Source organism: Ochlerotatus camptorhynchus, unplaced genomic scaffold, assembly GCF_037179485.1.
Source record: "Ochlerotatus camptorhynchus isolate MF236.1 unplaced genomic scaffold, CSIRO-AGI_Acam_v1.1 ptg000592l, whole genome shotgun sequence".
Classification (NCBI taxonomy): Eukaryota; Metazoa; Arthropoda; class Insecta; order Diptera; family Culicidae; genus Ochlerotatus; species Ochlerotatus camptorhynchus.
Genome location: NW_027041072.1, coordinates 415690 through 438795, shown reverse-complemented (window position 1 = coordinate 438795; position 23106 = coordinate 415690). Strand labels below are relative to the sequence as shown.

The window sequence follows — 23106 nt, the reverse complement described above, 5'->3', positions numbered from 1 at the left end:
CCTGAGTGCAGCCGAATAAATTACAGTCTCGCTAGTTTTTGTTTGAATTTTAATCGGAAAGGAATTAAGTCGTTCGGTGCTCCCACAACGGCAGCTATCAAGCCCGGTCGGTACACCTAAATACTTCTTGGTGTAATAAATCTCCTTCTCACGATTGTGTGTTCTCCCGGCCGCGTCCATACTTATCCCCTTAAATGTTTCGTTTAATCTTTTCACCTCCGCAATCAAGAGTTGATGTTTCTGTTGCTGTTGTAGTTGGTGGCACAATAGAAGCTCAATGTTGCAGGTCAGTTTTCATTTCGATCACTATACTTTTATCGGGTGTTGCTTTTATTGCGCCAATAAAACATCTAGCCGACACCTGCAATTATATGTGCTGCAATCGTACCCTTTTCGAAACCACGTGCTTTACTGCTGCAATAGTTAATGCTTGATTGTTATTCCATGATTTTTTTTTTTCCTGCCAAGCACCCTCAGTATGAAGAAGAAACAAAACCCAGTAGCCCCATAATGACGATTTCCTTTTTCTCACATCTTATTTTCCAGGGTATGCCAGAGCAATGGGCGCTTATGCTGAAGAATTCCAACATTAGCAAACAGGAACAGAAGAAGAACCCGCAGGCAGTGCTGGACGTGCTCAATTGGTTCGACAACAGTAGCAAACAGCGACCCAGTTCCAAGTATATGACCCATGGTTTGCACACCACAACGCACTCCGGTAAGTTTGAATTTGATGATTTCTTTCCGGGTTTGGATACCATTTCCTGTTCAAGAATCCTCAGTACCGATCCCGTCCTGAAACATTCCTTATAGGTCAATACATATGCATGTAGCAGAGGGCCCCAAAGGGCATCATTTGTATCAGGAAAACGCGCTAACTATTTTTCGGAACAATTGATTGCGATAAAAACGACGATTAATACGAAAGTTTTAATCTAAGAACCACCTATATTGTGAGATCTTACCCTTGTTACTGAATCAAATGTTGAGTCACTTCCCCGGAACATGTCCAGGTGTTGGTCCAAATCGTCAATTTATCGGGGGGAATATTTATTCCGTTTCTTTTTATTTTAGGGTGTTGGTGTCTTCGTAGAAGCTGTTTGTAATTAAATCATCCTTCATTTTATGAAAATTTTGCTTAGGGTGGTCATAATTTAAATTAAAATCATGAATCAACCTTTATTGTTTTAAGTTATAGATGGTTACATTCTTGGGCAAAGTCGTAGAAACAATTATTTCAAGCCACTATGCTCTTTATTTGACCATAGAGCTTATTTTCTTCTTATAATTGGTGTGCCCCTAAAAAGATTTTATAATAAAATTATTCAATCTTTTATTGCTTCAAATGTTTTAAATAAATGCAGGCAACAGGCACGAATTTTGTGAATGTCACGGATTTGTCGCGAATTTGAACTTACAGTCGTGAAAATCGCGGAAACATGAAATGATTTCGCGGAAATCCCGAAGGGATTGATATGCTTTTAATTTATCCCGGTTTTCATTTTATCGTGTATTATGTACAAAGCAGTGATGCCAACATTTCAGTCTAAACTGGGTTCTTCCAGCTTTTTGGGCACATCATGTCAAACAGTTAATGTTTGAAATCGTCCAGTTTTTTGAGAATTCATCCAGTTTTCCATTATTAATATCAACGTTTTAAAAGTATGATTAACAGTACAGAATGATGGAATTGAAATCTGGAAATGCATTATTTAATGTACCTAGAACTCCCAAGAAGTTCCCAAAAACTGCCAAGAAAATTCCAAGAAGGTCCCAAGAAATTCTCAAGAACTTCCCAAGATCTTCCCAAAAAATCCCAAGAACTTCCCAAGAAGTTCCAAGTTCTTCCCGTGAAGTTCCAATAGTTTTCCAGAACTTCCCAAGAACTTTCAAGAACTTCCCAAGAAGTTTCAAGAACATCCCAAGAAGTTCCAACAACTTCCCATGTACTTCCCAAGAACTTCCAAGAACTCCCAAGAACCTCCAAGAACTTCCCAAGAACTTCCAACAACTTCCAAGAACTTCAAAGAACTTCCCAAGAAGTTCCAAGAAGTTCCAAGAACTTCCCAAGAAGTTTCAAGAACTTTCCAAGAAGTTTCAAGAACTTCCCAAGAAGTTCTAAACACTTCCCAAGAAGTTCTAAACACTTCCCAAGAAGTTCCCAAGAACTTCCCAAGAAGTTCCCAAGAACTTCCCAAGAAGTTCCAAGAACTTCCCAAGAAGTTCCAAGAAGTTCCAAGAACTTCCCAAGAAGTTCCAAGAACTTCCCAAGAAGTTCCAAGAACTTCCCAAGAAGTTCCAAGAACTTCCCAAGAAGTTCCAAGAACTTCCCAAGAAGTTCCAAGAACTTCCCAAGAAGTTCCAAGAACTTCCCAAGAAGTTCCAAGAACTTCCCAAGAAGTTCCAAGAACTTCCCAAGAAGTTCCAAGAACTTCCCAAGAAGTTCCAAGAACTTCCCAAGAAGTTCCAAGAACTTCCCAAGAAGTTCCAAGAACTTCCCAAGAAGTTCCAAGAACTTCCCAAGAAGTTCCAAGAACTTCCCAAGAAGTTCCAAGAACTTCCCAAGAAGTTCCAAGAACTTCCCAAGAAGTTCCAAGAACTTCCCAAGAAGTTCCAAGAACTTCCCAAGAAGTTCCAAGAACTTCCCAAGAAGTTCCAAGAACTTCCCAAGAAGTTCCAAGAACTTCCCAAGAAGTTCCAAGAACTTCCCAAGAAGTTCCAAGAACTTCCCAAGAAGTTCCAAGAACTTCCCAAGAAGTTCCAAGAACTTCCCAAGAAGTTCCAAGAACTTCCCAAGAAGTTCCAAGAACTTCCCAAGAAGTTCCAAGAACTTCCCAAGAAGTTCCAAGAACTTCCCAAGAAGTTCCAAGAACTTCCCAAGAAGTTCCAAGAACTTCCCAAGAAGTTCCAAGAACTTCCCAAGAAGTTCCAAGAACTTCCCAAGAAGTTCCAAGAACTTCCCAAGAAGTTCCAAGAACTTCCCAAGAAGTTCCAAGAACTTCCCAAGAAGTTCCAAGAACTTCCCAAGAAGTTCCAAGAACTTCCCAAGAAGTTCCAAGAACTTCCCAAGAAGTTCCAAGAACTTCCCAAGAAGTTCCAAGAACTTCCCAAGAAGTTCCAAGAACTTCCCAAGAAGTTCCAAGAACTTCCCAAGAAGTTCCAAGAACTTCCCAAGAAGTTCCAAGAACTTCCCAAGAAGTTCGAAGAACTTCCCAAGAAGTTCGAAGAACTTCCCAAGAAGTTCGAAGAACTTCCCAAGAAGTTCCAAGAACTTCCCAAGAAGTTCCAAGAACTTCCCAAGAAGTTAAAAGAATGAAGTCTCAGCTATTTTAGTAATTTCAAGTTCACAACCGTAAATTTCAAAGCTAGGCATTTCAAATATTTTTGCTAGTTTTGGATCTTGAAAATTCCTCACATGCCCAAATATTCTCCCTAATCCTCCCTCCAAGTCAGGATTATTTAATTTTAAATAAAACACCCTTGACGGTTTTTTTTTTTAATTCAGGATCATATAATTTTCTAAGCATGAAATCTTTAAAAAAAATCTAAACCTCAGGATTGTTTTTCCCAAACCTTGGATCTTGATCCTTTTTCTGTTTCCAGGATCTTGAGTTGTTTTATGGAAAAATTTAATTCTCTTATAAATTCCTCCATAATACTTTTGAAAATCTTTTGCAGAACACTATCTGAATTCACTCCGCAATGCTATTCATATTATTAATAATTCTAGCAATTCCCCAAATAATACTCCTGAAAAAAACTGGAGTATTCTTCTGAAATTACAATGGAATTACCATAGGAATTCCTTTTTAGTTCTACTCATCATCCCCATTAATTCTGTGTAATGCTCCTCCCAATTTCCTTGGAACTCTATTTTGATATTTTTTTTTTAATTATCACCGGCATATCTTTGGAATACTCCTCAGGATTCCTGAGAAATTTTCCTTAAAACTCTTTTGGAATACTCCTAAGAAGATTTATTTTCAGTATTGTTGTTCTCGAAAATTAAAACATTCAATTAAATTGATTGTATGGTAATTCGTTCGATGCACCCTATTATTTTATTGAGGTTTGGATGTTAATCATCAAGTTCATTTGCATTTCAAATTAAAATGCATTCATATTTTGTAAATAAATGTTTCAGAAAAGCAAGGCGCTTTTATGAAATAGTATCTCATAATGTTAGGGTGTTTTATTATGATCACTAAATACTCAGAATTTAACCTACCAGGAACATAAATTACTGAAAATGACACATTGTTTTTTTTTTGCGATACTCTATTTGGCTCCCTTGTGTGTTTTTTATACATCGGTATTTTGTCAAGCAGTTTCTTGGTTACTTTTGACATTTATTGATTTTTATGAATGTCTACTTTTCTTAATGTTCTAGACAAGAAAAAAAAACAAATATATTTATATTATATCGAAATTTAATCAATAGCATAATAAGACGCCTTCAGGCTCTACCAATTGTCCAAGAGGTCAAAGATTTTTCTTTAACCTCAGGCAACTTCGTAAAACTTCAAGGACTTAAAAAAAGTTCAGGGAACATCGTAGAAATTAACGAATCTTAGTAGAAATTCAAGGAACTTAGCTTCAGTAAAATTCGTAGAAACTCAGGAAACTTTGGAAAAGTTCAGAAAACTGCGTAGAAGTGGGAACTCTATTTATGTTATGGGATTTTCGTAGAAGTTAAACATTATTTAATTTCAGTGAACCACATTTTCGTTCGGAGATCTTCATATGATTTCAGGATACTATTTTTAAGCTTCATGAGCTTGGAATAGTTCAGGGAATTACGTACAAGTTCAAGAAGTTCCATACGTGGAACTTCGTGGAAAATCAACGAGAAACGTAGAAGTGTAGCAAACTTTGTAGAAGTTTTGGGAATTTCGTTGCATTTTGAGAAGCTCCATAAAACTTCATATAAGTATAGGGAATTTCGTTGAAGATCTAAAAATTGTTAAGCAAACTTCTAAAATTTTCAGGGATCCTCGCCTCGTTTTAGGGAGCTTTGTTGCAGTTTGTCAAAAAAGCTCAATGAACTTTTTGGAAGTTTAGGGCGCTTCTGTAAATTTTAAGGAACTTTCCAGATGTTCAAGAATATTTGTAAGGTCTGTATCCACATTAATCCAGACACCTTCAAATCACTGTAACTTTTGAAATATTGCACGTAGGAGTGAAACATTTCGCTGAGCAGTTGGGAGTCATTGATGAAAAAGACTATGATTGGTGTTTACGTTCCATGTTTAGTGTTCAAGGTGACGACGAATGAAAAACACGTACGCGAGCGGATTTTGAACGGACCTAATGCAAATCCTGACTTGTCAATACGAGAACTTGCAAAAAAATTAGATTTACCTAAATCCACTATACACGGTGTGCTCAAACCATTTTCGGATCGTTTTACGGTCGAGAGAAAACCGAGAAGTGATGAAAACATTGGACGTGCCAATCCTGTCATGAACCAAAAGGTAGTAGCATTTATGTGTGACTAAATTCACAGCTTTTAATTTAACATTCCAAATGGGTCATAGCAGATGATTTTCTGTAGAAAACAAAAATAAAAGTTTAGTAGTTTCAACATGATTAAAAGTTTTGAGAGATATTTATAATTGCCTAAACTCGACAAAACCCCAAACTTACACTATACAGCACAATATGAAACAAATTCTATGCGGCTCTGCATGGGTCAGATTTTGGCAATAAATAAATTTTGACTTCTTAGCTTTCCACAGTTTCCAATAATTGCTAAGCTGTTTATCTGATCACGTCCAAAGCTTCGAAATTATTCGATAAATAATAAATAAAGTTGCAGAGAATTAACCCCTTTTCTGTATCAATTTGTTTTGAAATTTTTGCATGCTAAAGTCTTCTTTTTATACCATGCCTGCCTCTTAGTTGAGACTTATTCCTAATTTTATTTAATACCCGTTTTGAAGGATTTTCGCAATGAACTTATCTTTATTTAAAGGTACAGACAAAGGGTTAAAGATATTGGAAACGTGTTGCCAAAATCGGACCCTTACTGTACAGATAATTTATCTTGTAAAACCGACTACTTTGATTAAGCTTCTTCAGCGGGATCAGTGGATAATATTTTTTTAGATGAATGCGTGTTATTATCCTCAGTGTGCGGTGATAAGAGAAGTGAGTGATGAATTGTTAACATCCAAAATACGGATATTTTTTTTCGCGGTTTTATCGATGTAATATCTTGAAGTAATGAAATTGGGTTGTTAGCGGAATGCTTTAAATAAAACAGCAAAATAGGTTATCTTCCATTTAATTCCACTTAATTAATTTGCGTATCCATGACAGATACGTATTTCGACTACAATGTGCCTTAAGTTTACTCAAATCTTTGGTTTTTTAGTTAGGTAGGTTCCGATTCTACACATTGTAGTTTCATTTTTATACCTGTGATCTTGACATGTTTACCTAGGGGGTGAGTTTTGACAAGTTCTTTAGTGGGAATGACACCGATAAAGACTGCACATTGTAGTCGAAATAAGTGGATACCAAAATTAATTAAATGGAATTAAATGGAAGATAACATTTTTTTGTGTTTTCTATTATTTTTTCACTGAGGACAATGTAGTGCAAAGCATATTTGGTACCTCTATATATGCATTACGAGTAACATCCAGGAGGGACTCCTCCCTTTTTATATAGTATGCACAAAAATACTTTCAAAGCCCCAAACTGGATTTCCCTCCATTTTTTATGAATGAGGCGGCGCAGAAAGTATCGTTTATGAAGAATATGTAAAAAGGAGGGATTTCGAATGTTAGGAGATGAACTAGGCCGTGGTTAAAAATCTCCCAGAAACAAAAACAAATGAATGTCAATCTCAACCGTATAGGTACCAGACATGTTTTGCAGTGTCAGATACTCTATTTTGAAGTCTGTGAGAGGGAAATCACAAATAGAGTGTCATAAGAATACATGCCGTGTTGAGAGATTTTCTCTCTCAAATTTGAATTTTGTGGCTCTTGGAGAACACTACTAGGTCATTTTCAGAAAAATCTGGACAAGGTAAAATATAAAATCTGGAATGCTCCAAAAATCCTCTTTTTAACATAATGCTATTGGAATCAAAGTGATGTGACAATCTCCCGTAAAAATAGGTCAGTATGATCATGTGGAATTTATTTAATATACTAGAATGGTTATAAATTACATGTTTAAATAAATTATATAATGCAAATAACTTGTTAGCATGTTGCTAAAATCATCCAAAAGTTAAAAAGTATTGACACGGTGTGCCCAAAAAGTTCAAATATTCATTACGCAGTATTTCAAAAATTGAGTTACATGTGGGTAAAAAACAACAGAAATATGGTTACAATTGTTTTGTAAACTGTAACTTTTTTAAAAAGAATGAGAAGCAAAGAATCAAGGAAATTTTATGGGATGGATTTTTTGAACTAATAGTCGATGTAGTCCTTACTATTTGATGCAGTACCAGAATTTAAAGATCTTATTAGTTCTAAATATTTCTAACATTACTCTGAGGTTGATCAGATTTACAGTTTAATTCTTGACATCAACACCCAACACCCAGCAGACCAGTAGGAAATTTTATGTTGAAGCAAAATTCACCGGGCTGAAGTGGGAATCAAAGCCTAACATCGTGGAACTCACTCACTGTTTACGGGTAACTCCACTATTCGCAGGACCGTTATGTCAAAGAATAATTTTATTATATTACTAAAATGAAAGTCTGATAGCTTCATTTTTGAAGTCTCAGGATCTTGCAATGGTTCTAAATTCCGGACTTTTTCCTGCGTCCCAGATCATGAATTTTTTTGTTAGTCTGAATTTACTAAAATAATCTTGAAAATATCTAAACAGTTCTTAGCATTACCTCTTGTAATCTCTTATAACTCACTCTCTAAGTCCACAACTCCTTCAAATTGGTAATAATTCCCAAGAATTGGCTCAATTTTGTGTCCACTTTTCTTTCACTTCTTAAAATATTCTTAACAATTTCCTTGGTACATTCTTCAGAATGACCGTCACACTCTTCTCAGACTTATCGATAATTCCCTTTAAACTGCTTTGTAGGTAAGTTCAGAATTGTTTTGAAAACCTTTTCAGTATTACCTAAGTACTCAACTGCCCATAAAAGCATAACTGTCCCATATGAATAGGAAATCAAGCAAAGATGGGACAATTATGCGAGTATCGGCAGTCAAGTACTTTGCCAAAATGGTTTTGAAAGTATCCCAGAAATTGCGTTTAAAATTTTATTAAAATTAATCTCCATAGAAACATAAGACAGAATTCCATTGAAATTATTCTCACGATTCGTATCAGCATACTCCTTAAGTTTCATCATAAGAATTTTCTATGATTTCTCTTCCGGAATGTATTTCCTTTATTGACAAAATCTCCATGCAATTGTCATCAGAGTTGACAAGACAATTGACACCGTCTTCAACCAGAGATTGCACAGACTGAATATTTAACACTAGACAACGGACAACACACCACACCCATTACACCAGTAGGGAAATTTTCAGGTTACTAAAATTTGCACCGGCTGGAGCAGGAATCGAACCCTCACTTCGTATCACTCACAATACGCCTAAATGATGGGTGACGCCGCACGACCCCGAAGCCCACAAAGATGAATGTAATTCTACCCAGAAGTAGCTTGAAATTCTCCTTTGATTTCACAAAGAATTCGCCTCAACTGTGAACTATTTTCAGAATTACCTTGAAATTCCAATAATTTCCAACGTTGATGGCTTTTAATAGGGGAATGTACGTATTCTCGGCAACCTAAGCAGCGACCTTCTTTCTATAGCCTTTTTCTCTAAGGAACGCACACATATGCAGTATTGGTTTGTTTACAATCTTTTGCTGCCAGCTGCTCTAACAATTTCAGTCGAAAGAATTGTCAAAAACTGTTTTGAAACGCTTTTACAAAGCTCCAATCTTCTCTAGTGAGAGCGAGTATTGTCGGCAACCAGCAACTCGAAATCAGCTACAATTTGTAGTGCGTGTATTGCATTTCAAGAAAACCTTGCTAGATTGCTTTTTCTCAGTGGTAAAAATATAGTCAAATTGAAGCTGAAAGCATAAAGAATCGTTTGCATGCATTCAGCGAAGTGTTTTCGTAAGAAAATCCAGTGAAAATAGTGTTTCAATTTGTGTTGCCGAAAATAGTCTGTCATGCCGAAGCCGTCATTTCCCCTAATTAAAGTAGCAAGTTTGGCTTTTTTATTTTTTTTTTTAGAGGGTAAATCAATTGCAGTGATATTTTTAAAGCATATGTTTAAAAAATCAGGGAAAATCTAGAACATATTTTTTAAAAAATCAGAAAATATACGTGGTCTGTCTGTGTATCTGGCAAGACGACTAAAAATCTGGTTGCCAGAAAGCGCATGGATTGGATGGCAAATTTGCGCACGAGCTGGAAAGTGATGTCCGTGTGAGAGAATATACATACATCACATCCGTTCGCTATTCTGATTAGTTGGCGAAATATTCCTATTTTGTTCGATAAATTTCTTATTTGTTTAACTATTTGTACTATTTGTACTATACACAAAAAAAAATGTTGGATAGGTTCTCCGTCGAATGACATATTGCATGGCATTTTTCCCATTAATGGTTTTGGAAAATATTCGTTTGAAAACTCCCCCCATTTTCGTTACATGTCTCATTTTCGATTTCGTAATGTGACCCCCAGACGTCACGTCAAAAACAATCTTAAACATGAAAATCGTCCAATCAAAAACTGGATCAAAATATATACCCCAGTTGTCTTCCTTTAGGATTGTATGACCGTGATAAACAATGGCTAATATTAAAATCCACCAATTAAATTCCTATTATCATTAAAATTTCCATTGCTCAAAAAGTGTGTTGCATTAATGACATAGTCCACTATTAATCGTTTCTTTTTTCGATCACATAACTGATCATCTACGATCATACTACTTAAAATAAAAGGCTTCTGGACGATGAAATGTGTGCCCCTGAAAACGTGAAGTGGTGCAGCAGATGAGGTTTCACTGAATCTTGACCTTAAGCAAAGTTTTCCAAAAATCTACCTTCCTGTCACTTCCTATTAACATTGCTCTTCAGTCACGAGTAGTTTCTTAACACATCAACACCGAAAGGTCACCATGAATGTTATGATCATCACCGCCATTGTATCACGCTATTACAGCTAATTAGCTATTTAGCTGTCGAAGCATTGTTCAAACGTGCATGCCCGCCTGCTCCACAATCTTCCACTCCGTGCGTCGAATGATAGCGGAAGAACCATCGAGCCACTAATTAAGCTGTAATATAAGTACGGCAGAAAATCGTTCGCTTTCGTTTAACCTACCATCATCGGGTGCAACAAAATAGAAGATTGTATAGGTGAAAGCTAAGAGCTGCTGCAGATACGGCTCGGCAAAGACACTTTTAAGCTATGAGATGCCAATGACAAGCGCCTCACGATTAGCGACGATATCGCCTTCTTGTGTCACAAGATTTTTCCATCCACTTGACCGATAAACAGTGTTTTCCCACGAACTTCGTGACGACCATGCGACGAGGCGGCTGGGGTTTCGCTAATCAAACAAAAAAAATGCCATCAAATTCGAACCGAGCAGAAAAAACAAGCCCACACGGAAGAGATTAGCTCTCGCTGGGTTAGCTAATCTCTTTACCATCCATCCCCATCCTGAAGCCGTCAGGCCTAGGAGAAGGTGAAGAAATACTAATATTTTCGTTGTTCATTGTTCCTAGCTGTATGCTTGGTGTGGCCTCCAAGCCGGCCTAACGCCTCAAGGGTGAGGTAGGAAGTTCAACTGTTAGATACTTAGGTAGACACATAGGTTAGGATATCCTATACGAGTATAGAGGGACGTATCCATCGGAGCATGAAGTCCCAGACGACCTCGATGTCTCCCCGGGGCGACGACGGGCATCGATGGTGCTCAATCATGCATCATCGCCGGCTTGAGATGCTACACTGGTCGGCAAGATTCTGTTCAAGTGTTTTCTAAAGCTTTCACTACTGTAAGAAATGTAACGCCCCGGCGTTATTTTCAAATGTCAGACAATCGATTAACGTTATCGATAAATTACTTTCACAACCATACAATCGTGGATTTTCATATTGCTATGAATGAAAAAAAAAGTTAAAATGTGTCAAATTTATTTTGCGCACTAGTGCTGCACTGTATGTATAAAAACGCATTTGGAATCCCGCACTGCAACATTTCATATTCTGACCTCCGAAGCATTTGGCTTTTTCGCTGACTCTTCCATTTTATTTCCCAAGTGTGGTGGGAAAAATCTCGATGAAACTTCATCGTTCAGATTGATCAATGACTAACTATTTCATTACCCCACCACACTGTGAGTGAGTGCAGAGAAATAGGAATAGGATGCGTTTGCCCTATAGGCGGGAAACCTACCTAGGTCGGCCTAAAGAGCATCTCCAAAGCGTTCAGCGCTTTTTGGATGGGCACATATAAAACTTTCACTCTTCGGTTTCAAAGTGCTTCTTCAATTATACGCGGGACGGGATGCTATACTCTGCTCTGATCACTGCTCTGCCGTCATCGTGGAGCATCATCATTATTAGCATCAACATCCCACACAACCCCGTAACAGCGATTGATCTGTTATATTTCCTTCGATTGCTGTTAAGGCGTCGTCGGTTGTTTGATTTCGCATCATGCTTATTTGGTTTGCTCATTTCCACGTTGTGTGGAAAATGGTTTGCCAACAGGAAACGAAAACAAAAATATTTAATCATTCAATTGACAGGTATAGGCATCTCTCTGGTGGAACGTACTTATGTCGTAATTCATCATCAGTTTCATTATTGATCTTTCCTTTATTTAAAATTATCGCAGGACCTTCTTCCCCATCCAATGGAGTAAATTTTCAAGACTTTATTCCTTTAATTATATCGAACCTTTCAACGGAATCCCCAATGAGGAAGTCTAAAAGTAGTGCAAGAAATACGCGTATCAGTCAAACGATAAAGTGGACCGTACACGATTGCTTTTATTGACAATAATCGTATTGTCAATACATTATATATTGACGTCAATACATCGAGATTGACAATATTTCTGAATTCACATCATCAATATTATTGTCAATAATTCCCCTTTGCGTCAATATATTGATGCGTGTGGGGTTTGCTTAAGAAATAATCAAAGCTAAAGAGGACGTTAGAACGTTTACTTAAACACCATACTCAGCAGTCACCAAAAATATCTTGATGTGCGATCAAATTACTTGGATTTTACAAAACCAGATAACTAAAGATCTTTTACTTAGGCTGTGAACCATTCGCCGAGTTAAATTTAACTCGTGGTTAAAAGTGACATTTCGAAAGTTATTCTCTATGATCGAAAATCCCTATGCTATCGATCGACCGGTTTTCGAGAAGAACTCAATCCCGATTGTCAAAATTTTGCTTCTTGTCTGGCAGAAATAACCACAGTCGGATAGCCAAAAGTTAAAATAATCCACCAAATGGTTCAGAGCCTTTAACTGCAAATGTATGTTCGAAAATCGTTTGAACGATAATGTTGATACAGGACATTTGATAGGAATGTTCGAATTAGTTGTTTGCACTTTCACTTAAAGGCTGAATCAGGGGTGCCAGATTTGTTGTCTTCATTTAGTCGGAGATGAACCAGCGTCTGGCTGAAAATCTCCTTAATAAAGACAACCAACCAACCAACCTTTGTCTTCATTTTGAAGACATTTGAAATTCTGCGAAAACATTTTTTTCCCACAGACATTTTGAAGATAGGGGAATTTACGTATTCTCGGCAACCTAAGCAGCGACCATCTTTATAAAGCCTTTTTCTCTAAGGAACGCACACATATGCAGTATTGGTTTGTTTACAATCTTTTGCTGCCAGCTGCTCTAACAATTTCAGTCGAAATAATTGTCAAAAACTGTTTTGAAACGCTTTTACAAAGCTCAAATCTTCTCTAGTGAGAGCGACTATTGTGGGCAACATCCTTGAATTCGGCAACCGTTCTATTTGAGCTGCGTGTTAAAAGCTTTGCTTTCATCGGCAACTCGAAATCAGCAGCATTTTAGAGTGCGTGTGTTTCATTTCAAGAAAACCTTGCTAGATTGCTTTTTCTCAGTGGTAAAAATATAATCAAATTAAATTAGGGTTAACTACCCCATTTTCGGCCAATTAAGCTCAACCCGCACTTAGTCTTTCTTAATCTAGCGCAGTTTTGCACCAAACGAAATGTTATTATCACTAATGGCTTCCAAATTTATTTACCTTTCTCTACATACCGTAAGATTTGATAAAGAGAAACCAATCGTTGAGATATTGTCAAAATCCAAACACTGCTTCTTGACGCCAAACTCGGCCTACGGATTCTAAACTCGGCCTAACGCATTGAAACGCCAATGAATTCACTTCTTTTGTTTTTGGGAATTAAGAATGCAAACCTTCATATCACGCGTTCTCATTGACTTCGTTCGGTAGCTTTTTAACTAAAGTATCCTACCAAAAGCATAATTGACTTGTTAACTCTGAAATCATGGATTTATTTGAAGTTTTCTGCTCGATAGGCCCAAAATGGGCGATTAGGCCGAAGTAGTTCTCTACCTTATATATATCAATAGGCTTTCATAAAGAATCGTTTGAATGCATTCAGCGAAGTGTTTTCTTAAGAAAATTCAGTGAAATTAGCGTTTCAATTTGGGTTGCCGAAAATAGTCTGCCATGCCGAAGCCGTCATTTCCCCTATTTCATGTTTTGTTAGGATGTTGAACTTGAAGAAGACTTCTGAAGGCTGTTTTAATTTTTTTTTTTTTTTTTTTTTTTTCCTTTGGTTTGTTTTTCCCGTCGATCTTGTTTTCCGTGCTGAGCACCAATGCTACCGACGTGCCAGGAAGGCAGCTCCCACACCTGGACCCTAAATATCGACCCATCAACACATGAACCGGGGACCAACGGCTTTACTTCCCATCCGAAGGAAGGCGTGATCAGAGATGTTATGTCTCAGAACATCCCGGCGGCGCCGACTGGTATTGAACCCAGGCCTGCTGGGGTGAGATGTAATCACGCTTACCACTACACCACCGGCGCCGTTGTTTTAATTTTAAGCAGAGCGATTCCAGACGAATTCACAAATCCACACTCAAAATAATTGTCACGTCAAAGCTACGTGAAAACATATGTGGATTTTTTCCATCGCACTTTTCACGTAACACTTACGTGATTGTCATGTAGCGAAGAACGCATCCATTCCCACTCTTTCCACTGGAGTTTCACGTAAATATTACGTTATTTTTTAGTATTATCTACGAAATCTTTCAGTAAATTTTAAATGAAATTATGATAAAATTTATAATAAAATATTATCAAAAGTAATTATATTTTTGATGAATTTAATCTTCTTTATAAGAATTACTGTGATTTAATATCAGGTAAATGTTGCAATAGTCGATGCAATAGCAATTAATGCAAGCATTAGATGTTATACGAATATTACGCAATTATTGAAACGTTGTCAGGATTAGAAAAAAAAGCCGTTATTTTGTCCAATGTTTATTATTATAATGACAATGAATACTTATTGACTATGTCACAGTGGTTTAGACTTATCTGTATTAAACCTATTTTTGACACGGAAGAAGTAATGTACCGTCCAAAATCTGTAACTAATGACCGCAGGGCTGTCACTAAAAAGTCACTTTTTACATAAAAAAAAAGTCACTAAAGTCACTATTTCCTTAAAAAATAGTCACTAAAGTCACTTTTTCACTACTAAAATAGAGTGAAATTAAATAATAGTATCGAAATATTTAAATTTTACACTAAAAAAGTCTACAGTTGTTTTAACAAAGTAGTTTTAACAAAGTTAAAAAATTGAATTTTTTACCAGGGTGACCAGTGAACCGCAAAACTTTAAAACACCAGGAAAACTATTGGGAAATGCCTTCAATTTCAATTAAAATCGGGGAAAATGTACCTCCTTTCTCAGAAAATAAATTATAAACCCTGGAAACTTTTCAAGGTATTTGTCTGTGATAGATTTTCAAAAGTCTTTCAAGGATGGACTTTAAAAAATCCAAAGTAAATTTAAGAGAATTTTGGATGACACCAAGATACATCAGAGAAGAATAGCCAAGTACAAACTACGAAAGTCTCATTTAAAATAAAATGCTCTGAGGGCCGATTTCTTCATATTCGCTTAAATCTTAAGCCAGGTTTACCTACATAGTTAAACTTGGCTTAACACATACGAGCGTCGCTTTTGATTATTGTTTAAATTCAGCTCCGAAACAATTTTGGTAATAATTCCAATATAAGTGAGAGTGAATTTTAACGAGAGTTCTGAGAAGAATGATTGGATGAGGACTCTAGGTCCAATTCAAAATTCGAAATTCGTTCTGAAATTTTGCCTAAGAGAGCTCTGATGAAAATTCCATGAAAATCCCATGAACTCCAAAGATGGTCTCTGCGGATAGCTCTAAAAGAATTCTGGGGTGATTTCTGAAGATACTTCTAAGAGAATTCTTAAGAGTTCGAAATAAATTCTGAGAATAATTCCAATGGAATCGAATTTTGAGGGTTCAATCTCAAAAGAATTCTGAAAAGTTTTTCAAAGTTATTGTGTGATGAATTTTTGTTTTGAGAATTCTGAGGAAATACTTTGGGAATTCTAAGGAGAATACGAATTGAATTTCCAATTGAATGCAAAGTCCAATATTAATCTAAGCAGAAATTTATGAAAATTCTGAGGTCAATTGCATGGAAATTCTAAAGAGAATTCAAATAAATTTAAAATGGATTTATTAAAGGAGCCTTCAGGGAGTTCCTAGAAGAATCAATAAAAAACGAAAATAATCTACTTTAACTTATCATGTGTTATCCCAAGTAACAATTTTGGTTTTATGAGGGTTCTTTAGACCATGATTTGAACTTGTGGAATGCTATAAAACCTCGATAAAACCTGCAGTGTTACTTGGGATTACTTCATGCGTGAATTTAACGATTTACATAGTCGGAGTTGCATAACGTCGAATATCCTATTTAAAATAAAGATTTTATACGATAGATGAGGAGATTAAATTATAGAGTTGATAGTTCCGTTATAGTACTCGCTAAAAATCTGCTATTTATCAATTTTATCTAGATGAACGCGTTATTGGGACGTTACTAATGGATATTTTTGGTTGCTATTGAAAATTTAGTCGATTGCTGAATTTATGTATAGGCCCAAATTAGGGACACTTAGGCCGACATTACAACCATTTCCCCTATATACAAAGAAGAAAGCGAGCAAAGGACAATTTTGAGGAAGGTACGAATCGGGTAGTTATTTTCGTCAGATGGCGACTTGAGCGTGAAACAATCGATAGAACTGTTTCCGCACATCAGAGCTACATGAGCAAATCGGCGATCATCCCTTTTGCCAGTGGTGGCAGAGGGAAACACCCCTCACCATCCCTCATTAACGGATGAGCTTGGTAAAGGAGATGCTCTACCCGATTCGTACCTTCTTCAAAATTGTCCTTTGTTCACTTTCTACTTTCTATATACAAATTTCACACTGCCGTACTATAACGGAACTATCAACGCTTTGCTTTCATCTCCTCATCTATTGTATAACATGTCCACTTTAATTCTGATATTTGATGTTAAGCATTTCAAACTACGAAAATCATCTATTTCCAAGAATTTTGTTAATTGTTCTGCAAAGAATTTCAAAAATACAATATAATTTTTGTAACAGCTTAAGAGAAGTGGAATTATTCCAAAAATGTTCTTGAGATTATTCTGAAGAAATTCTTAGCGAATTATCAAAGTTATCTACCTAGATATATCAAAATTTTAAAGATTTCGAACGCAGAATCAAATTCAAGATCATAACAAATGGGAATTACTATTTGCTTGTCATCATGTATAACGTAAGCAAAAGTAAATTAATCAAATCACTTCAAATGCTCTTCACAGGAGATTCCGTTGTGAGATTCGATTAAATTGGAGGAATTTATGAAATTTTATTTAATTTCCATGACATAAAAAGTTTTTTTTTTTCAATATCAAACCGTATTTGAATTTCTAAGTTACCATATAAATGGTTACTTATTTAGTATTTACAAGTCACTATTTGGTCACTATTTCCGTAATTTTAGTCACTAAAGTCACTACTATTATATCGCATCAGCACTACCAGCCCTGTGACCGGCGATCTCTAAATCACTTAACAGCTCATGCAGTGAGTTTTGTACGGTGACCATGTTGATTATTTTTTCATACGTGTGAAACACGTAGAAACTACGTGAAAATAGAACTGTCAGTATCGGCAGGATGATGTTCCCAACGTACGTGATTTTCACGTAAGTGTTATCGGTTAACAAGGTGGATGTGAAATGTGTTTCAGATAAAAATCAGATGCTAACAACTAAATACTACTTGTGTCAGGTAGCCTCACAGCCATTAATACTTTTTTAGATCTACGTTTTTCACGTAACTTTGACGTGACAATTATTTTGAGTGCACTAATTTTCACATTTTTTATATTTGGATGAACATTTTCAGAAACGTTCCTCATGACCAAAATGCCATTTTTCATCTTCAGATTACCATTTTAAATCGAGTCTTAATATTGAGAATGGCCTTTAGAAAAAATATTAGCCTTAGCTACAGAAAACTGTTACTCGAAAAATGTGTGTCCAACCGGTTTGGTACCTTGGGCAATATTGTAAGGAACATCTGGAACTATTTGAAAAAAAAACTGCACTCTAAAATAATTTCACTATTTTTTTTTTTATTTACAATATAAATTAAAATAAAATCAGCATTGTTATTGTACTACAGGTCAAGATGGTGAAAATATGGACAAAAAATTATGATTATTGAAAAAACTCAAGTTTTAGTAAAAAATATATAAAATTTGGTAAATGCCCCTAATTTGGGCCCATACAGCGACCAAAAATATCTATTAGTACCGTCCCAATGACGCGTTCATCTAGATAAAATTGATAAATAGCAGATTCTTAGCGATGGGCCCAATCTTAAGGTGCCGCCACACGGGAGCTATTTCTAGTATATAGCGAGCTAAGTGATAGAAAACTATATTATAGCCCATAGGAACACCTAAACTATGACGTGATAGCTCATAGTTATGACTTGCAAGTTATAGTTTAGAGCTATGACATAGAGCCAAATTCATTGTCGTGTGTACATTCTGGCGATAGTTTCTGTATCATAGTTGCAAGCTATAAACTATTCCATCAAGCCGGAATAGTTTATAGTTTATTGGTCATAGTTTTTTGACAGCAGTCTGTGCGCGGCGCTTTTGTTTTTGTTTTAGAAACCACTCATAGACATCTTATCAAAATCTATTCGGAGATGTGTTCGGCATATGGACTCTGGAGACTATGGGATAGTCCACCGGAACATCCATAAAAGTGCTCAATTCATGAAACTGATCGTAGAGCTCCACGATTTTTTAGAAACCACTAATAGACGTTTTATGACATCAAATTCGGAGTTTTGACCAGACAATAGATGCTGGGGACCACTTATAGATCCGGAACATTCGTCAAAGTGGTCAATTAATGAAACTGATCCTAGAGCTACGCAGTTTTTTTAAACCACTCATAAATTAAAAATAACTCAATAAGACGGTATTTTTAAATGGCTTATTGATTCAATTGGGACCTCCCTTAGCTCAGTCGGTAAAGGCGCAGCTACAAAGCAAGACCATGCTGGAGGTGGCTGAGTTCGATTCCCCGTCCGATCTAGGAGTTTTTCGGGTTGGAAAATTTCTCGACTTCCCTGGACATAGAAGTATAATTGGACTTGCCACACAATTATACCAATGCAAAATTGGTACAGGCATCGTAAGCTCTCAATTAAGAACTGTGGAAGTGCATCTAGAACACTAAGTTGAGAGCACGCAATAAGCTAATATGCGATATGCAATAAGCTTTAAATGCGAAGAAGAAGAAGATGATTCAATTTTGATATGATGAATTAAAACTATAAACATTAAATATAGTCCCAAACTCCAAAGAAAGATCTATTAGAAGTCAAGAGAGAAAAAAATCCAAGAATTACGTGGAATAATATTCAAAAATTCCGTTAAAAGCACCTAGAAGTTATTAAACACTTAAATACCGAAGTAATGAAATTGGGTTGTTAGCGGAATGCTTTAATAAAACAGCAAAAAAAGGGTTATCTTCCATTTAATTCCACTTAATTAATTTTGGTATCCATGACAGATACGTATTTCGACTACAATGTGCAGTCTTCATCAGTGTCATTCCCACTAAAGAACTTATCAAAATCTAACCCCCTTAAGTACTCATCCCCTAGGTATAAAAGTCAAGATCACAGGTATATAAATGAAACTACAATGTGTTGAATCAGAACCTACCTAACTAATTAAAACCAAAGATTTAAGTAAGCTAAAGGAGAAAAATCTATTCAACTCTCTAATAAGGAAAATCCCAAAGGCTTGGTAGCCATCATAATGAAGTAATGAAATTGGGTTGTTAGCGGAATGCTTTAATAAAACAGCAAAAAAAGGGTTATCTTCCATTTAATTCCACTTAATTAATTTTGGTATCCATGACAGATACGTATTTCGACTACAATGTGCAGTCTTCATCAGTGTCATTCCCACTAAAGAACTTATCAAAATCTAACCCCCTTAAGTACTCATCCCCTAGGTATAAAAGTCAAGATCACAGGTATATAAATGAAACTACAATGTGTTGAATCGGAACCTACCTAACTAATTAAAACCAAAGATTTAAGTAAGCTAAAGGAGAAAAATCTATTCAACTCTCTAATAAGGAAAATCCCAAAGGCTTGGTAGCCATCATAATGAAGTAATGAAATTGGGTTGTTAGCGGAATGCTTTAATAAAACAGCAAAAAAAGGGTTATCTTCCATTTAATTTTAATTTTAATTGTCAGGGATACCAAAATTAATTAAGTGGAATTAAATGGAAGATAACCCTTTTTTTGCTGTTTTATTAAAGCATTCCGCTAACAACCCAATTTCATTACTTCATTATAATGTAGGAAGACAAAAATGTTTGCTCCCAAACCGTCAGTTTAAGGTATATAGAGCCTTGGGGAAAGTTGCTTTATATTTCTTGGCCGATCTTTTAATGTTAGTGAAATTAGGGTGATCGACAAAATTGGTGAATCTAATATACAAACTTTTTTATTATTTGAGATAGACCAATGCAATGTTCTAAGAAGTTGTAGAACAATCAATTCGAATAGTGTCTTAACCAAATGTATATCTCTTATGGTTCATGAACTATGATTTTTGTTAAACAAGCAGGTTTGTGTGGCCCCTAGAAAACAGATTTAGTTGAATAATTTTTCATACGTTCATTTCTCGTAAAAACGTTGTTTTGAAAACATTTAGAACTTATGATGACGCATATTGATGACGCAATCATGTTGCAATTTTTGTTTTATTAGAATGTTAATGGATATATTCTTCGAATTTTGTTATGAATTGTCAATATCTCTAAAAGGAGCAAACCGGTTTTCAAACTTTGAATTTCATTTGAAAGATCGTGTTTTTCTTCATTTTTGGTGAAAAAACGGTGAGAGCGTTTTTTGTTTAAAGTATTTTATTTTATTTAAAAAAGTCAAAGTTGTTCCCAAAAACTAGCCATAAATTTTCAAATATAGGCGATATCAACTTTAGTCACTTCAGCAGGAATATGCGTCATAAAAAATTCTGAAAGAATTAAAAACAAAGTTTCTACGAGAAATGAACTTATAAAATGATATTTATAGAAAGCCGATTTTCTAGGGGCCACCCTAACCTGCTTGTTTAAAATAAACATAAGTAATAATCAAGAGATATCTTAAGCAAAATTGATTAAAATTTATTATTATACAACTTTTAAGAACACTGCATTGGTCTATCTCAAATATTGAAAAGGTTTGTATTTTCAATTCTCCAATTATGGACCACCCTAAGTTCACTAACATAAATAGATTGGCAAAAAATACGAAGAAACTTTCCACAATACTCCATATACCTAAAAGTGATGGTTTGGGCGCAAATATTTTTGTCTTCCTAAATACGACTTGGGGACCATTGTGCACTGGTCCCCAGGGTAAAATTTCTGGTCATAACTCCAAATTGATTCTGATAAGATGCCAATGAGTGGTTTTGAAAAAAAAAACGGACCATAACGTGGTCTCAATGGTCCATTTTCCGGTCACAACTCCCATTTTATTCTGATGAGACATCTATGAGTGATTTCGAACGATCAGAAGAGCTCTAGGATCAGTTTCATGAGTTTACCTCTTTAAGGGATGATTTTGATCCACTGAAAGGCCATTTCGTGGACCCAAGAGTCAATTTTCCGATCCCAACTTCGAATTCATATTAATAAGATGTCAATGAATGGTTTTGAAAAAAAAGGCAGAGTTCTAGGATAAGTTTCATTAATTGACCACTTTAACGGATGTTTCGGATCTTGCGCATATTGGTATCCTGCTTGGTAATAACCGGTGAAACTTTCTACAGGACATAATCAAAATCCTGCTTTGTCATTTTGACAAAATTACGGTAGTATGCTGGATCTTCGTCGCCCAACTCCTTCAGAAGATTAGTCTCGATTCCGAAGCCTTCAAACCGAGCAATCCATGATTTTGTCCAGATTGTATGAGCGTGACATAATATGTGCTTCACCCTCTAATCTAGTTGATACGTTGCATAAGCTGCCTGTATTTTGTTGCAATATACGAGCAGAATGCACATAATTACTTATTATCACTTATTATCTCCATAAAACTAACTTGAATCGTGATGCTGCCTTCAGCAAAGTTGTTCCTTATAGTTTGAGCTACGTGTGCTGAAATTCTGAGCTTAATCAAACCAGTTCTATGCACGAAAGAGTGTAGGAATGTTATTTCTCCATACATTTCAACCAATATCCCCTGAATCCCCTGTACATTTTAAATCAAGAGCTCCAGCTCGTGCTACATCCGAATGAGCTGAAATTTTCAGAGAGTGGTTTTCTACCTAATGGCATAAATCTAGGGGTTGGCCCCTAATCTCAAGTCCTTTTTAATTTGGTTCGAAATTTTGTGAAAATTTCGCGATATCTGATCAATCGGGGAGTAGTAACTATCATTATGGTGGTTCAAATCATGAGGTATTGATAATTCTACCCAAATTTGAGCTCATCGGGATGCGATCTCATACTGCTTTGGCCCATTGAAGTTTATATGTGAATTAGATCGATTTCGATGTCGATATGTTGGTTGCTGAGCTGTTGATGGAGCATTTAATAAGAATATTATTTTCCAAATTAATTAATTACTAATGATATAAGGTAAATGATGGCTTCGGAAGCAACGTTTGGCCAAAGTTGAGCCTCCAATAACTTTGTTTATCCCGTTAATAGGTAAAGGTATTGTCGAAGCTGCATTTACCATAGTGATAGCTGGGTTATCACTTTTTTCTTCTCCTGCTTCTGCTTCGTTCCTTTATTTAATGTCGGTCTTTGTTCCGCAATCTAGAACCAATCACCGACGGACATCGATTGCCATCCGTTGACTACAATCGAATGTTATCAAGATAGCAATGAATGAATGAATGAAAATTGACGACATTTTGAAATTTGACACCATTTTCATTACACAGCAAAAAATAAATTTTAATATTACATCCAAGAGGATGCACTTCAATCATGTCGAAAATCTGATGTAATTTTTAGGGCCACAACAATAAACAAATGCAGTTAAAGCAGCGTAATGTCAGCTCATGCACTGTATTAATGATAATGTTGTCCTTTTTGACAAGTAATATTACACCATTTTTCGACACGATTGAAGTGCATCCACTTTGATGTGATATTAAAATATTTTTTTGCTGTGTATGAATGACTTAACCTCAACATCATATCTACCATACTGTAAAGAATCCCTACCCTTTTCTAATCCCAACCTAATCCAAATCCAGAACAACATGTGAAAAGGGCATACAAGCTTTTTGTAAACAAACCTTTGTAGGCCCTTTTCTCACCAACCGAGGGTCGCCACCGCAAACCACCAATATCATCGGGAAGGGGAAAGTGTCCCCTACCCGGTGATGTTAA

General features: G+C 35.9%; 1 protein-coding gene across 4 annotated transcripts in view; it reads left to right on the top strand.

The window, feature by feature from the left end:
* The window catches only part of Pak (serine/threonine-protein kinase PAK 3-like protein), a 161997-nt gene that overhangs the window by 123703 nt on the left and 15188 nt on the right, over window positions 1-23106 (top strand). For 3 of the 4 annotated variants that reach the window (XM_065237114.1, XM_065237115.1, XM_065237113.1), the window contains exon 4: window positions 547-718. In XM_065237114.1, coding sequence (XP_065093186.1) covers window positions 547-718 — 172 coding nt within the window. Of the gene's footprint in view, window positions 1-151; window positions 287-546; window positions 719-23106 lie in introns of those variants that run through there. The other variant, XM_065237117.1, reaches the window with a different exon arrangement.